Below are 17,507 nucleotides of genomic sequence, written 5' to 3'. Positions count from 1 at the left end.
GCATCCTTTGAAGCAGTGCCTCGGGCAGCCAACTCTGCAGTGGGATCCACCAAGTCAATACTTGTCCCAAAGTTGCACGAAAAAGGAGGATGTGCAGCTTCTCCTGTCAAATCATATCTCACAGTCAAATGATCAGTACTCATAGAAATAGGAGGGGGATAGAAAACATTGACCGATGGGTAAAAGAAGCCGTCTTGAATTCTCCAAGAATCCACTGGGTTTAAAGCTGTACTTTCCAGCCCTTTGTAAAAAATCTCTGCCGCTTACGACGAGAAACCGCCGTGGATCTTCACCTTCTTTCCAATAAGCAGCGAGTTGTCTTGGAAAGTACTTACATGGGCGACAAAGGTGTTATCGAGATCTACAATCTTCACTTCAGTTGGGATGAAGCCACAATAGTTCCCTTTTACTTTAATGACAACCTCTGTGCAATCTATCAAAGAGGAGTTCGAATCCGCGTAGTCTAAGAAACCTCCATAACAGTTACCTATTGTTTGGAAGGTAGCCAAACTCCAAAGGTGGAGGGGGATATTTCTGAACTTGATCCATCATCCATAAGACGGAACCACTGTAATACGACCATGTAGGAGTGGGTTCCAAAGTTCTATTTTCAAATTAAAGGACCGAAAGTGACCCAGCCTTTATTGCTTACAAGAAGTCTCACCGTTTCTTCTAAGGGACATTTAAGGAGGGCTTTGTCCAGTTGAAAGGCATTGATGATGAAGGACTCTTCTGTTTGTCTTTGGATAAATCCGCAGATTCTGCCCCAATCATCATGAAAATCCCTTCGAGTCACTACAACTGTTCTTTTCCAATCTAGAGCACTCACCTCCTTTGGCTCCAAAGAGCCAGGCTCCTTTGTACTCTCGTTTTTGGTTAAAACCTCCACAAAAGATCTCTGGGCATTGGGAGCCTTTGGGCAATGAGGTGCTGGACCTTCCTTAACCTTTCCATTCATGAAATCCAGGAGAAGCCTTTTAAAGTCCGCCCATCCATTTGACCTTTCTCCTGACGGAATAACTAAATTTCTTTTATTCTCCGTTCCATGAACTTTTGTTAACTCCAGAAAGCTCCCTCTCTTATTCGTTGTTTTTTGCATCCATATGAAGTCGTCGTTGCAATTTGTTTTTCTAAAGAACTTTTGAGTATTGGGCACCAATAGGAGTTCCTCAAGTCCGTCGACAATCCACACTGCCACTATCTCTTCAACCGTGAGAAAAAAGGATCTTCGCAGATGTGTTTCTTGAATCCTTAGAAAACGACCTTTTTTTCAGAATCAAAAGTCCATGAGAACACCTTGTTTTCTATCTTTACCCAAGTTGCTGACACCATTTTTAGCACCAAGGTGAGGGAGTTCATCGGAGAGAAGCTTGCCGGAGGTGGAGGGGAAGGAGTGGAAAAGGGGATGGGATGCGGGAGAGAAAGAGAGCCATCATTAGCGTTCATCATTATTCTTATTATTATTTTGCCAAACACACTAGATTTTTGAGAAAGCATTTTTGGTCCTCCAAAATCACTCACAAATTTAATCCAAATACACTGTCTATATGGTGAGAAGATGTGGTACAAAATACATTATCATTGGCAATTATTTGAACCAAGAATTACGAGTTTTCCCTTTACAACAATCAAATGAAATCAAACTATATGTATCAGACATGGAAGCAACTATACAAATGATCTATGGCGGATGCAGAATAAATCTGTTGTCACAAAGCAGGACGCTGAAGCTGAGCCAGCCATGGAAGGAGTTTTTGGTGCACTAATTCAGGTCTATCATCATGAGGGCAATGTCCTACTCCTTTCAACACAAAAAGACTTACATTCGGAAATTCCATAGATAACTTAGAGAAGTACCTTCCAACAGGGCCATCAAGTGGGGTGAATGGATCTTCATCTCCCCACAAAATCAGAACAGGCACAGAAACTCTTGGCATCAGTTGCACCGGGCTCGGTCCTGGTGGCCCCGTCACGATCGAAACGAAAGCATCAAGTGCTCCTTCATCATTCGCTGGCTCCACAATTATCTGTAGTTATCAGTTCAAAAAACGGTTAGAAGTTAGAAGATTAATAATCCGAGGAAGAGGAGATAAAGGGGACCCTACGTCTATCAGATCTTCATCCACACTTTCCTTGTTTCCATATACAGACAACAAAATGTTCCTCAAGCTATCTCTGCGGAGAAATATTGCACTTTCTCACTTTAGTTTTCTCCTTCATGAAAAGTTGATTATAAGTAAACCAAATACAAATACCTCTGTTTCACACGCTCGAACAGCACTGAAGCAATTCCCCGTTGCTTCAATAAGAAATCGACCAGCCAAAGCAAAGGTAATAACAGCTTGATCCTCCAATCATCGACGATTGCTTTATTGTTCATACCACCAGCACAGTTCAAAAGCACAAGTCCTTGAACTAGATTGCGACTAGAATCTGGCTTCATGGGAAAATAAAACACCTCCATAAATAAAGAGTGCTTTCTACGGATTTATTTCTGTAAATTTTGACTTCCCGCACCTGAAGCAGCAATCACACAGGCAAGGCTTCCCACTGAGTTGCCCACTAGCACCGTTGGCTTCTTAATAACTTGATCCACAAAATCCAATATCAACTGTCACCAATGAATACAGGCCACGTTAGCGAGTTCCTATTGATCAATAATTTGTCATAGAATAAATACAGAATTGAAGCTTCCATTTGAACGTACATGTGCCCATGTTTCCATGGTATATGCAAAGCCAGCAGGCTTATCGGAAGCACCAAAGCCAAGAAGGTCGATGGCATAGACAGTTGAATATTGAGACAATGTGCTAATATTCCTGAAGAAATAATATATCAGGACTTGATGACATGCATAACGAGAACAACAAATCTCTGGATAAAGGCATACTGACTGTTTGATGTATGACCCAGTAGTTCGCTGGAATAAAGTGTAGTGGCAGTTCACTACACTGATGAAAGGCTTGTACTCATATACCACAACAAATCACCCAAGTCTACTCAATTAATCTAGGAAAATTAATGATTTACGATCACTAATAACTAACTCAATTTAATTAGATACTGTTACATACGCTCTTAATTTAATTCAAAAATCCAAGGATTACCCAGAAAAAGAATGAAGAGCAGCAGAAGAATACAACAACGAAGGTCATAGTGGTTCGGTTATTCACAGCCTACGTCCACTAAAGTTCAGGCCTCCATTACTCATATTTTTTACAAGTAGAACTACAAGCTCAATCCCTCAATTTCCTTCTCTCCCTCTCTGCCCTTTTTCCCACACTGTACCACATGCACTCTCTCCTCTCATAGTTTCTCAATCTGTTATATGCCACACTATTCATGAGTTTTAGTTGCTAACGGAATACATTTAAGAAATGCACTAAACTGAATAACTGTTGACTATCTTTCTATTTATTCTTTAGCTACCTTTTTAATATTCATTTTTTGAATTACTATACTTACTTATGCTTTAAATGTTAAGTAATACAGGGCATAAATTAAGAATAATTAGTAGAATCTGGAAAGTGATGAAACAAAAGAATGAGCAGGCCATAGGATAGTGCATGAGCTGCAAATGAGATACAAGTTTGCAAACATTATTGAAGAGTAAATTTTGCAATAATACGTGGCATTATTAGTAAAACAATGTCTGAAAAGGTTAAGTTGGATCATTCAAGTGCAAAACCATTAACAGCAATAATCAACAGTTAACAACACCAAAAGCCTCCTAAAAAACATCGACAGACAGAGCAAAGAGCACAAATGTCAGTGACAGACGATAAGCCCCGCCACCAAAATGCACCATACTAGACTTCTTTAACCATAGTGAAAGAATAATGTGCGAATTTTCATCCTTTAAAATTAAGTTATATATGCAAGAAACCCTATAAATTTAACGTTTAAAAGTAAATAAAGTGGAGAGAAAGATGTGGACCTGCGCCAATGAGGAATAGAAGCTCCAAATCCATGAACTAAAAGGACGATGGGAGGATTTGAACTTGACTGCGATTGTTGTTGAGAAGGTTGATAATGAGAAACGAAATAGTTTATGGAGTACTGGTTCCATTGCCACTTGTTGGATCTCTCCCGTATTTCTTGCACCTCCAGGGCAGCCCCAATGGCCACAGATGCTGATGACGTTGCAGTAATTACCGCTGCACCCGCAGATTGATTCTTACTAAGACCAACAAACCCACCTGCCCTGTGGCTGTGTCTAACAAAGCAGTTCCTCTTTTTCTGAACTATTTGCTGGAAATTCACATCCACCTGCAATCAAACGAAGCCTGAATCTGGTCCCGTTACTCTTATCCCCATTTTAACAGTAAAATTTCTCTCTAATGCTTGCTACTCGCTAGTTTATTCATTTATTTATTGTAATTGTTATTGTTATTATTTGATCATTATTGATAAAATAACCTTATTGAAAGTAGGTAAAGATTTTTTACCCAATGATCAAAATAGGAAAAACGAAAAAAAAAAGGAAACTTTGCTGTTATCCATAAGTAAAATGGCCTTCAACCCTTAAAAAAGTTGAAAAATAGCAGACATTCTCTCGTCAAACAAATTTTCCCCACAACTTATTCGGTTTTTATCAAAACTGACAGTTTTAATGTGTATTTTTAACCCACTGTCCACTGACTCAGAAAAAAAGAAAAAGAGAGGATTTTTGGATTGCCTTCTACATCTCTCACACATCTCTCTCAATCAATCTTTCCAAAAAAATCCATAATGATGAGCTTGAGAGAGGAAAAACCATTGCTAAAGAGGAATTGAAATTTGAAAGAAATAGCAATTATCGAAGAAGGCAAAGATTGTGAGAGAGATGGACAGCGTTTAGTGGATTGTAGAGTGAACAACCAAAAAATCATTTTCGTTCAGGTTTTTAATTTTCCAATTTACGTATGGGATTTTATACAATTTTGATGGAGAAGAGTTTTCTAAGTTGATCAGAACAGCCCACGTTCATTCTTGGGTGTTGTGGAGATCTCTGTTGAGCACTAAGTCTCCAACTAGGAACTCTCTAGGGTGTACATAGGTCTTTTGTCCAAGATTTCACGCATGGCTAGGTTGTTCTACTCTTTAGAATTTGATCTAGAGGTTTGACCAATTCGCATAACGACTTTTGTGAGTATAACAACCCCTACTCTAAATGCTAGAGTGAAACGGAGTCTTGGCAATGAGAGCTCATTGTGTGGTTCTATAAGCTCAAAGTACCTCATGTAGTTCCTCTGTCCATATGCCTTTATCTCTCTATAAATCATCTTCTTAAGGTTGCCTAATTTAGGAGTTGGGTGGGGTTCATATAAAAGCATTTAGGAGATGGGGTGGGTGGTTCCCTTTTTTATTTTTCTTTTCTGATATCCGTATTGTTCCAGCCAACTTGCGCACATCTCGACTAATCTCACGGGTGGGTGGGGATCTTTCTACATCTTACTGTTTCAGCGAGTCGAGAGTTCATTAACATCTTAAAATGCATCTAAGAGTTGGGTGGGAGCTCACATGAATCTTATAGTGCATTTAGGAATTGGGTAGGGTAGGTACCTCTTAGAGTGTATTTTGGAGTCGGATTTCACATCTTAGAGTGCATTTTGGGAGTTGGAGGTGCACTGAGAAGTTTTTTTGGGCAAATTTAAGTTTAAAGTACATCATGTCAATTTTGAAGTGCGTTTAGGAGTTCTACAAATGCATTTAGAAGACGGTTGGAGTTTCGTCTTTTGTCTTAGTTAGAGATCGTTTGGGCAAATCTTTTGCAGTCATCTTGAATGGATAGATTGTAACCTCTCCGCGTCACACTCTCCCTAAATTTTCTAACCCTAAATCCTACAAGTGTTCGACAACAGAGAATATAGTTTTGCAATTGCAGGAGAATTCTTCAAATTGAGGAAACCAGTTAGTTCATGTTCAAATATTAACACCATAAGAAAGAAGAGATGAAGAATGTAGTCACCCTAGAAGCAATAGTGGAGCAAAATTGCGAGAGAAAGGAGTAAGCGGAGACGGAACCCAGCGCTGCAGAAAACATTGGAATGTTGAGAATTGAGAATCAGTTGACGGAGCATTTGGATTGGGCTCCAAATGCGAACTCGCGGGGGACGGGATCGGTTTTTGCGTGGCAGGAAAACATACACGTATGACCTTTTTTTTCTCTTTTACAATTTACAATCGGACAACATTAGGTTATTAAATTATCCTCGGCAGGTGATGTTCCAATCGATATTTTCTAATCTGAATGAGTTTGACATCGATGTAAGAAAGATATCAACCGTTGATGTTAAATTCTACCGAGTTTTATAGGTTGACCTGCGTTGAACTCGATCAAACTACGAAGGAGAGAGCTATGATAAGTAAGGGTTCAGGTTGTGGTAGGTCGTACTTAAACAGAATAACATACATGTGTGGGAGAAGTGGTGTACCTTTTATAGGTAAGGGGACAAGTCCATTGAGCGATAGGAGGTTGGAATGACGGGCTATTGGGCTTGAGGTTGGCTGTCGGGGCTTGGGGTTAGTATTCTCAGGTCGATTGAAGATAATTTAGAGGATTTCCCGTATGATCTGGTCTCAATTAGCCCTTAAGTGTAGGTCGATCTTCTCATTTTGGTTGAATAATCAATCCAGGAGTTACCAAGCTGAGCTGATTTGCATGTGGATATCATATCCACATGCTGAATTCTATCCTCTAATATCAATATTTCCACAGTATCACACAAAATTTTACATATATATAGATATAATATTAATAATAAGAAGTTTTAACTTATTTAAAATATCTTTAACTAATACACTTGATACATGTTTTGGTTGGTATTTTGTATGCTAGTTTTTTCTTCTTCTTCTTTTTATTTTTTTTATTTTTGAGAATACATTACGGTTAAAGTTACGGAAAGGAGATTCAAATCGTTCACTAGTGAAAAATGTTACGAATGTCTCAACCATTCAATTATGCTTACACTGATATAATTCTATACAACTTTCATTTATTCTCAGCGTGTCAGAAAGTTTAAGAATATCTAGTATTTGGTATTAAAAAAAGAGAAGAAAGAATAACTAGTATTTTAAGTTTTAGCATAGTTATTGCTTCGGAGGTGTCCGTTTTGAATTCTTAGTTTTGGTGCTTCCTTTGTATTCAAATATAAAGTAATTAATTTAAACATTGAAAATCAAGGTAAGATGTTTGAATATCTTTTGAAAAAAATAATTAGATTTTAGTTTGTGATTTTCATTTTAGTCTATTTAAGCTTAATATAAAATTGATCCAGGTTGATGACTAATTTTGGAGAGATCCACATATCCTTTAAAAGCATGGATCACCGAAGGACAAAAGAGTCTGCAACTAGAAAATTCGACGTCGGTGCGGTGTCCCGCCTAATACACTCCGACAATCAAGTCAGTAATCGAAGCCAAAGAAAATGAAAGTGGACACCTTAGGGTTTAGTGACATATTTTTCATTTACTTGGTAATGAAGATGTCATTCCCTTTTATAGACGGAGATGGCCAACCAAGAAATACGACGATTATAGGCATAGAGGCACGTCGAGCTGTATGGGGTACCGTCAAAGGGGAGTGGACGTCTTCCACAATCAGTGGGTGGCGCCTCCCCCAGTAGCCGCAGGCCTCAGGTTGCAACCCTTTTCACTCTACTCGTACAACTTTGATGGTGACACGCCCGTACGCACCCATAGTGTACGTTGCTAACCGTCCGCCGTCTCACGCCTTGCTGTCACCCTAGCGCTCGACAGACATCTTACTAGGCTTTCTCCCTCAACAATCTATATATTTTTTAAAATTATAGTCCTTATAATTTGGACATTGGAGAGAGGTGAATAGACTAGAATTTATTATAAGGTATGGGTGAATGTTAAACTAGTTAAAGATGATTGTATTAAAGTCTAAATTGGGTACTTCATAAAATAAAATAAAAAGAGTCTAAATTGGGTTAAAAAAAAAGTGTCAAAATAAGCATCTAATTTCTACTCGCGGTTATAGATTCAAATCCCTCAAGTCGTATATATGATATAAATATTCCTAAGAAAACAAGTTTGGCAGACATCTTAAAAAGTTCTAATTACAAATAATTCACTCATTCACATCAGAAAAAATGTTAAAATTTATTCGGTAAGAAAGAACAATGTTTTAAAATGTCAAAAAAAAAAAAAAAAAGAACAATGCACAAAAATAATGAATTTTTAAAAGTTTAAAATTTTTTACAACTCTTTGCATACTTTTACTTCATTTTATTTGATGTGATAAACATCTATCACAAATATAGTCTAATAGACGCCTATCAATGATATATAATATAGTCAATCATTGATAAATTGACAGTGTTCTAAGATTAATTTAGTCTTTTTCGTGATTGGGTTTGTTTTATTTTTAAATTTTGATATATTTGCAAATCCAGAAGGTTATTTCTTTATGTACAATTAATTCAGCTTGTTCTGTAATATAAAGGAGAGAGTAATATACAAAATTCTATATCAATTTTGTAGTTTATGCAATTAACACTTCAATAGCCGTAATTTCGAATCTTCACCTCACATGTTGTATAATAATAATAATAATAATAATAATAATAAAACCCTTCCATCATTTCATGTGAAAACCAAATCCGAAAGAACTGAACATTACCTCAATTCCTAAGCGATTAAAGCATTTTTACTTTTTCTCTAAAGGAAAGGAACTAAACAATTTGTTGTTTTTGTGATGCTTAAACAATAATTAACCATTGGTCTCTCTACACTCAGAACAAAACTCAAACAATGCATAAACATTGGTCTCTCTAGTCTATGAACTGTTTATACCTTCGAAACATTCACTTTAATCTCTATACTTTTAAAAAGTGATCATTTTGATCCATTCATTTTATTTTTTATCTCATTTTTTCCGGTCATAACTACACTCAATATTCTCTTGAAATGACGTCAACTTTATATGAAAGAGTTTCCGTTGGATATAGAATTTGTGTTAAAATTTTGAAAATAAAAACCAAAATAGTCACCTTTTAAAGCACAAAGACTAAAATGAATCATAATTAAAAATATATGGATCAAAATATACATTTTAAAAGTCTAGACCAAAATGAACCAAAACTAAAACCACTCCGACCAAAATAGTATCTTAACCAAATAATTACTTCCAAAAAAAAAAAAAATGGCAAGAGAAGATGCATGTATGCTAAACTTGAATGTTATTATCGACTAAAGAATCAAATACTTACAAGCGGAAAGTGCATATATCCATAAAATATTACAACCCCCATGGGCATGGTATTAGTGCAAATTTCTTGTAGAAAGAATTTTGCATCTTTTTTTCTTTTTCCTTCTTCAAGAGATCCATTGAACAAATTTCTCTAATTGTGTGTCTAATCTTTTCTGGAGATACTAAATTGATGCTAGTATATCGCCTTCGCAGAACTTCCAAGAACCATCCTCTTGCCTCTTTACCACATAACGAACTTTATAATTGCTGCATACAACAAATGATCAACTGTTTTTAGTGACAGAATAGAAAGGTGAGTTATGAAGATAATAATGGAACATCAAACTTAAATAGGCACCAATTCAACTATGCTCAACATAAGTAACTTCTTAAAAAGTTGGTAGTTCGAATCCCTACCCCACATCTTCTAAAAAATAATAGATGTATAAAATGTAGAAGAACAAAGGTGAAAACAAAATAAATGCAACCAATATAGTGAAATAGTTGTCACCATTATCTAAATGAGGCGATTCTTCCTTGGTACCTTATGGTCCGTAGGTAATGTGGTCATTTGACAAATAGCTAAGAGTGTTAATGGAGCAGGCAGAAATAGGGTTGACTTCACAATTTTAAACACTAGATTTTGAGAGAATCCAATGTAGTCTATTCTCATTATTAAAGTCTATATACATAGACAAATATACAAGGTTGACCTAATCCTATAAGAAGAAGATAAACGACAAATTAATACATATCAATACAAGAATATAAAAATATACTAATATATATACTTCAACACTCCCCCTCAAGTTGGTGCATATATGTTAATCAATCATGCCCAGCTTGTTAGAGAGACAATCTATCCGTGTTTCATTCAATGCTTTAGTAAAGATATCTCCTAACTGCTCTCCAGTCTTCACATATCCAATAGCCACCAATCCTTACTGTATTTTCTCACGTACATAATGACAATCAACTTCAATGTGTTTGGTTCGTTCATGAAATACTGGATTAGATGCAATATGGAGAGCTGCTTGATTATCACACCAAAGTTTCATTGGAGTGGTGATACCAAATCTCAATTCAGTTAAAAGCTGAAATATCCACACTAATTCACACACCGACTGTGCCATAGCTCTATATTTTGATTCAACAATCGAACGCGACACCACATTTTGTTTCTTACTTTCCCAAGAAACTAAATTACCTCAGAGAAATACACAATATCCTGAGGTTGATCTTCTATCTTCTATCTTCCTTAGAACCTGCCCAATCAACATCTGAAAAACATTCAATATTAAGATGATCCTGATCTTTATATAACAAACCATGTCCATGAGCACCTTTCAAATAACATAGAAGGTCAGTCGTAGGAGAACTCATAAACTAACTCATAATACTGACTGGATAAGCTATGTTCGGCCTCGTAACTGTGAGATAATTCAACTCCCCTACTAACCTCCTATACTTCTCAAGATCTTTCAACAACTCCCCTCCCTCGTAACTGTGAGATAATTTAACTTTCATGCTTCAGTTAACAGGTCAAGTAAATATTTTCTCTGTGATAAGAGAATCACCTTCTTACTCCTTATTACCTCAATTCCTAAGAAGTATTTCAGCACTTCCAAATCCTTAGTTTGGAATTGACTATTAAGAAAAGTTTTGAGTGATAGGATGCTTGATGAATCATTACCAGTAATCACAATATCATCAACATATACAACTAGTAAGATAACACCAGACTCGGATTGTTTATAGAAGATAGAATGGTCCGACTTACTCTTCTTCATTCCCAAGCCCTCAATCACCTGACTGAATTTTCCAAACCATGCTCGTGGACTTTGTTTCAACCCATATAAGGATTTGATATACCTTTCCATTCTCCCCCTGAGCAACAAAACCTGGTGGTTGCTCCATATACACTTCTTCTTGAAGATCACCATGGAGTAAGGCATTTTTAATATCAAGTTGATGTAAGGGCCAATTATGAATAGATGCCAAGGAAATAAATAACCTGACAGAAGCCAATTAAGCAACCGGAGAAAAGTATAGAATAATCAATTCCATAAGTCTGCGCATATCCTTTAGCAACAAGACGAGCTTTCAAATGGGCAATTGATCCATCATGATGAACTTTAACAACAAACACCCATTTACAATCGACAGGTTTCTTTCCTGCAGGAAGAGACACTAAATCCCAAGTACCATTGTCATCTAAGGCAGCAGCTCGCCAACCAAGATGAGACAATGTTTCATGAACAATTTTAGGAATAGATACAGACTCAAGGGATGCAAGAAACAAACAAGTAGGTGAGGACAAATGGTTATATGAAACAAAAGAAGAAACAAAATAAGTACACTTACGCTTACCTTTTCGAAGGGCAATACGGAGGTCATCACTCGTTCCTGGATCCACAGACGAAGAAGCTGCCGGTATAGAGCATGAGTCCGTAGGAGGTTGCCGACGAGAATAAACTTGAGTAATTATGGGGAGAGGGATCAGGCGCAGAGGGAGATGTATTGCTAGGAAGCACTCCAGTATAAGTAGAGACAATGAAATAGACAAGAAAGTCATCATCTTCTTGTGAACGCTCCCCCTGACTGGTACTCAAGCATGATGAAAAGGGAGTATCTTCAAAGAACGTAATGTCAGGAGAGACAAGATATCTATTGAGAGAATAACATCGATACCCTTTTTGAACACGAGAATAACCAAGGAAAATGCATTTCAATCACTTGGGGTCCAATTTGGTGAGTTGAAGGCAAACATCCCGAACAAAACAAGTGCAACCAAATATTTTAGGTTTAATAGGAAATAAAGGTTGCGTAGGACAAAGAGTACAATAAGGTATCTCACCCTTAAGAATTGATGAAGGCATGCGATTAATCAAAAAGCAAGCCATCGAAACAACATCGACCCAAAAGTATTTTGGAACATGCATTTGAAACATTAAGGCCCTTGCTGTTTCGAGAAGATGTATATTTTTCCTTTTTGCAACTCCATTTTGAGATGGAGTATCGACACAAGAGGATTGGTGAAGAATACCATATTCAATCAAATAAGAGCCAAGAGCACAAGAAAAATATTCTTTAGCATTATCACTTCGTAGAACTTTAAGAGAGCCACCAAACTGAGTTCGAACTTAAGCATGAAAGTTACGAAAATGAGAAAGTAACTCAGATCGATGTTTCATTAAATATAACCAAGTTACACGGAAAAAATCTTCGACAAAGGTAACAAAATACCGAAACCCACATTTGGACTCAATAGGACAAGAACTCAAACATCAGAATGAATTAATTCAAAAAGAGTAGTAGCTCGTTTATTGACTCTAGGATACGAACTGAGACGATGTAACTTAGCAAATTGACATGACTCACAATCTAAAGAATGCAAACTATGAAATTGAGGACAAAGACTCTTTAACACGGAGAGAGATGGATGATCCAAACGACAATAGTTCTTCGAAAGAAGTTGGTATTCGAGTGCAAATAGTTGCTGTAGGTATTTATGAATCAAACGTGTAGAGGCCATTGGATTCATGCCCTTTACCAATAGTCTTCTTCGTCGTAAGATTCTGAAAAAGGCAATATTACCAGGGAAGAATAAGACACAACAATTGAGATCACGAGTGAGTTTACTAACAAAGATCAAATTAAAAGAAAATTGTGGTAAATTTAAGACAGAGGTCAATGAAAGAGATTTGGAAAGATGAACTGTGTCAGAGCTAAGAACAGGAGAAGTGGTGCCATCTGCTATTTTAACATCAGGCATAGATGCAAATGGGGAGAATTTTGCAAATAAGTTAGGGTTACCTGTAATATGATTTGTCGCACCAGTGTCAATGATCCATTTTAACGTGGATGAAATAAGACATTTACTGGTGTTACCTGACTCAGCGATAGCGTTAATCGAATTAGAGGACGATACCGTCAATGACTCTTGATACTGTTGGAACTTAACGAACTCTTCCACATGAATTGTAACTAACTTGCCAGTATCATTAGGAGTAGATGCAACATGTGCAGACTATGTTTTCTGACTTTTATTCAACAGCTTTCTACATTCTGGCTTTGTATGACCAGACTTATGACAATAATTGCATATAATGATATCTCCTGAATTTGATTTTAGAGCACTAGAATTCCAACGTTGAGCGTTCGAAGTCATGGAATTCCCTTGGTATAGGTATTACCTCAGTTTGCATTTGTACTACGTCCAACCAAAGCACTGTTAGTTTGAGATGACAAGACGGGTTGTGACTTCTCAACGCAAAGTACTCTAGTGTATGCCTCATCTAAAGCTGGAATTTCCGAACCAGAGAGTAATTGGTCTTTGGCCATATCAAATCTAGGTGGAAGACCAAGAAGAAAACTTATAAATGCTAGTTGTTCGCATTGGGTAAGCCGGACTTTTGCATCATTACTATCTAGGAGTAATGCATTAAACTATGCATAAATTCTTTTGTGTTCCATAAAGTAATTTGTAAGCGATTGGTCACCAAACATAGGTTGGTAGAAGTGCTTGCAGATTTCAAATATTCTACTAACATTTCCTTTTCCAGAATAAAGGAATTCTAAGTATTTAAGCAACTCTTTAACATACTCGCACTCGTTGATAATGCCAATAATTTCACCCTCGATCGAATTTTTATCTGTAGAACCAATCGAGCATCATCTTGCAACCAAGCTTTCTTGCTCTCATCCTTAGGAGGATCTTTAGATATGTGATCGTCCATATCAATACTTCGCAAAAAAAGACGAACATTGATGTTCCATAAAGAATAGTTTAATCCATTCAACTTATGTTCTATGACTTTCGATATCATTGGGATCACCTCAGATGTTACGATTGATTTCTTCTCCGCCTTAACAAACAAACGAACTTATTTGAACAAAACGACGAAACCAGACCAAGCCAACCGAATAGAACCAAACAAAACAGATGAACCAAACTGCTTGAACCGGACCGACTGAACCGGACCAGATGTTTTCTGAAACCAGAAACCCTAGTAGCCACACATTCAATGGAAAACGATACCATGAACTAGCAAATCCAAACGACGAATCGGTGCATCGGCGAACCCACAGGAAGTTGCGAATAGCGACAGCGGTTAACGACGGCGGTGATGGTGGGCAAGTGCGACGACGATGAAGACTACGGCGGTGGACAAATCTTAGTGACCTACGAACAGAGCAGCGTCGGGGATGGCGGCGACAGCGGAAGCTTGCGACTGCGACGGTTGTAGAAGGCAATGACAGTGGTGGCCACGGGTGATGGAACGGTGGCGGCAGCATACTTGGTACCAATGAACACTTGCAAGAAAGTGTTCCAAACTTCAAACCCTAATGAGTACAAAATCCTAATGAGCACAAAACCCTAATGGGCATAAAACCCTAATGGCACAAGATCCTAAGATCCAAAAAATTTTAGAGGAAACCTAGAGCTCTGATACCATGCAAACACTAGGGTTTGAGAGAATTCAATGTTTACTATTCTCATTATTAAAATCTATATATATAGACAAATATACAAATATACAAGGTTGACCTAATCCTATAAGGAGGTAAAAGACAAATTAATACATATCAATATAAATATATAAAAATATACTAATATATACTCTAACAGTAGTCAAATAGAGGTTAACACATTCATTTTAATAAGAAATTCTCCAAGTCAAATAGAGGTTAACACATTCATTTTAATAAGAAATTCTCCATTGGTTTACACCAGGTACATAATAGGCAGCCTTTCCAAGAACTCCATCATGGAAGTTAATGAGCTCATTTTGGAGGATTCCAAATTAATATTATTGATGTCCAATTTAGCTCAATTAATTTCATACTGGAAAACAATTCAGAACCCTTATGGCCTTAATCATGTTTAAAACCTTTGGCTCCTCATCTTTACAAATTAAAATTGCATATTGGAGCTTCATGTGGTTGGTCACAGTATTTCTGGTGTCTCGTGTTTTGATGCAGCTTTGATGTAGTCTTGTAAAGCGTATTTTTGATTAAGATGTTAGTTAAAGCCTAAAGTTGTTAGCTGTTAGTTGGTAATAAGCCTAACGGCTACTTTCTTGTTAGCTGTTAGTTAGTAATAAGCCTAACGGCTAGTTTCCAGCTCCCTCATTATAAAAGGAGCTTTCCTGTGCATTAGAAAACACACTTTTGACATTCTAATAAAAATTCCCTCTCGGTTTTCACCAAATTGGTATCAGAGCACCGAAAGTCTTGGGCTTTCAATGGCAGGAAAGAAACCTAATCCAGCTGTTGGAGATTCTCACCTGGCCGACAAAGAGACAGAAGAAATATCTACCCTCTCTCCACGAACCTCAACTAACCGATTAATGGTGGTTGAAGGAGCTGTTGAAACACTCCAAAGGAATGTGGTTGAGATCCGTCAGATACTGTTTTCAATCGTTGACAAATTGGATAACATTCATCTGCATCAAGAACAACAAAGAAACAACAAAGGGAAGGAGGCGCGTGACAAGGGGATCAAGATTGATGATGACGCTAAGCAAACAACTTCAAGATTACGTCAAGAACCCATCCCACTTCAAGATCCCTCCCTCAAACAACTACCACTTCCTTATTCCCCCCTGCAACAGGTCTGTTGCACCAACCCTGACCATGATTTACCAACTGATTATCATGGTATACCTCCAGACATGTTTCCCTCCAACCGGAAAAATCAAGAAACCCGCCGATTTTATAATCCAGCCTATAGACAGCATGGTCTTCGTCGAAACAGAGCTTTGATGGTCAATTCTTCAAGCGATGAAGATGACATTCCTCCTTGGGAGATTCACCCGTATGGCAATCGGTATGATCATTCCTATCGAAGAGAACCTTCAGATTATAAAATGAAGGTTGACCTACCCATCTTTGATGGGAAACTTGATATTGAAGGGTTTTTTGAATGGATCAAGAGCGTCGAAATTTTTTTTTGAGTATATGAACACCCTTGACCATACGAAAGTCAAATTGGTTGCCCTCAAATTGAAAGGGGGAGCCTCAGCCTGGTGGGAGCAACTAGAGACAAATCGCCAACGTTTTGGCAAACTCCCCATCCGGACGTGGGAAAAAATGAAAAAACTGATGAGAACTCGGTTTCTTCCCATCAATTATGAGCAGATCCTCTATAATCAATACCACAACTGCCGCCAAGGAACCAGATCCATTGCGGAATATACAGAGGAATTTCATAGGTTAGGAGCAAGAACCAATCTCGGTGAAAATGACCAATATCAAGTGGCAAGATTCATTGGTGGCCTCCGAGCAGACATCAAGGAACGACTCCAAATCCAGCCTATTGGATACCTCGATGAAGCCATTGCCACAGCTGTCACCATAGAAGAACAAGTCACTAATCGCTACAAGAATCAGTACCAGCGGCGCACTTTCTCTGATTCGGCCAAAAAGGTAATCCCTACACCTGATAAATTGACTAACCAAACCACTGCTTCTACTTCTAGGGCAAAGCCAACAGAGGATAACAAAGTCAATGAAACCTTCATGACCAAAATGGCTGGGAATGCTTACAGTCGTCCCACTTTAGGGAAATGCTTCAGATGTGGGCAAACAGGACATCTATCTAATGACTGCCCACAGCGAAGAGGTATCCACTTGTTGGACGAAGCCGAGGACGATAGTCCCGAGTTAAATCAAGAGGAGTGTGATGAAAGATTGTTCCTACAACCCGATGAAGGAGAACCCTTGTCTTGCATTCTTGAAAGAATTTTACTCACACCCAAAACAGACTCCTTTCCTCAACGTCATTGCCTTTTTAGAACTCGTTGCACAATCAATGGTAAGGTATGTAATGTTATCATTGATAGTGGTAGCACAGAAAATGTCGTTTCTAGCAAACTAGTGACAACTCTCAATTTAAAAACCTCTCCTCATCCGACACCATATAAGATCAGCTGGATCAAAAAAGGAGGAGAGGCACCGGTTACGAGTATATGTACCCTACCCCTTTCTATAGGAAACAGCTACAAAGACCAAATAATCTGTGATGTTATTGACATGGATGTCTGTCATGTCCTATTAGGCCAATCTTGGCAATTTGATACTCAGGCAACACATAAAGGCAGGGATAATACATACGAATTTTCCTGGATGGGAAAAATAGTTGTTTTATTACCCTTAACGGGTTCTCATACTTCAAAACCCAAGGACAAAGGCCAACTCTTCTATTTTTCTAAAGGAAAACATCTTTTGTCCAACAAGGATGGACCAGTCCTTGGCTTGGTAATTAAACACTTTGAGAACGACAGTGACCGTACCCCTGCTATAA

General features: G+C 37.7%; 2 protein-coding genes across 3 annotated transcripts in view; both read right to left on the bottom strand.

Annotated features, from left to right (window-relative positions):
- Positions 1 to 1,561: 1,561 nt before the first annotated feature.
- On the bottom strand, positions 1,562 to 6,137 carry LOC111022999 (alpha/beta-Hydrolases superfamily protein). The gene is made up of 7 exons (XM_022300336.2): positions 5,951 to 6,137; positions 3,938 to 4,269; positions 2,708 to 2,819; positions 2,518 to 2,611; positions 2,256 to 2,433; positions 2,106 to 2,175; positions 1,562 to 2,027 (listed from the first exon to the last, which is right to left on the bottom strand). The coding sequence occupies exons 1-7, from the start codon at positions 6,023 to 6,025 to the stop codon at positions 1,710 to 1,712; spliced, it is 1,179 nt and encodes a 392-aa protein (XP_022156028.1). The 5' UTR covers positions 6,026 to 6,137; the 3' UTR covers positions 1,562 to 1,709.
- Positions 6,138 to 9,171: 3,034 nt separating this feature from the next.
- PARC6 (plastid division protein) overlaps positions 9,172 to 17,507 on the bottom strand; it is a 51,967-nt gene continuing 43,631 nt past the window's right edge. For both annotated transcript variants that reach the window (XM_022300322.2, XM_088119514.1), the window contains one exon: positions 9,172 to 9,466. In XM_022300322.2, the coding sequence (XP_022156014.1) occupies positions 9,382 to 9,466 (85 nt within the window). In that variant the 3' untranslated portion in view covers positions 9,172 to 9,381. The remainder of the gene's footprint in view (positions 9,467 to 17,507) is intronic.

This window comes from Momordica charantia, assembly GCF_013281855.1.
Source record: "Momordica charantia cultivar OHB3-1 chromosome 11 unlocalized genomic scaffold, Mcharantia_2.0 BLBB01000011.1, whole genome shotgun sequence".
NCBI lineage: Eukaryota > Viridiplantae > Streptophyta > Magnoliopsida > Cucurbitales > Cucurbitaceae > Momordica > Momordica charantia.
The sequence above is the reverse complement of the archived record's forward strand: the minus strand, read 5'-3'. Positions and strand labels throughout refer to the sequence as shown.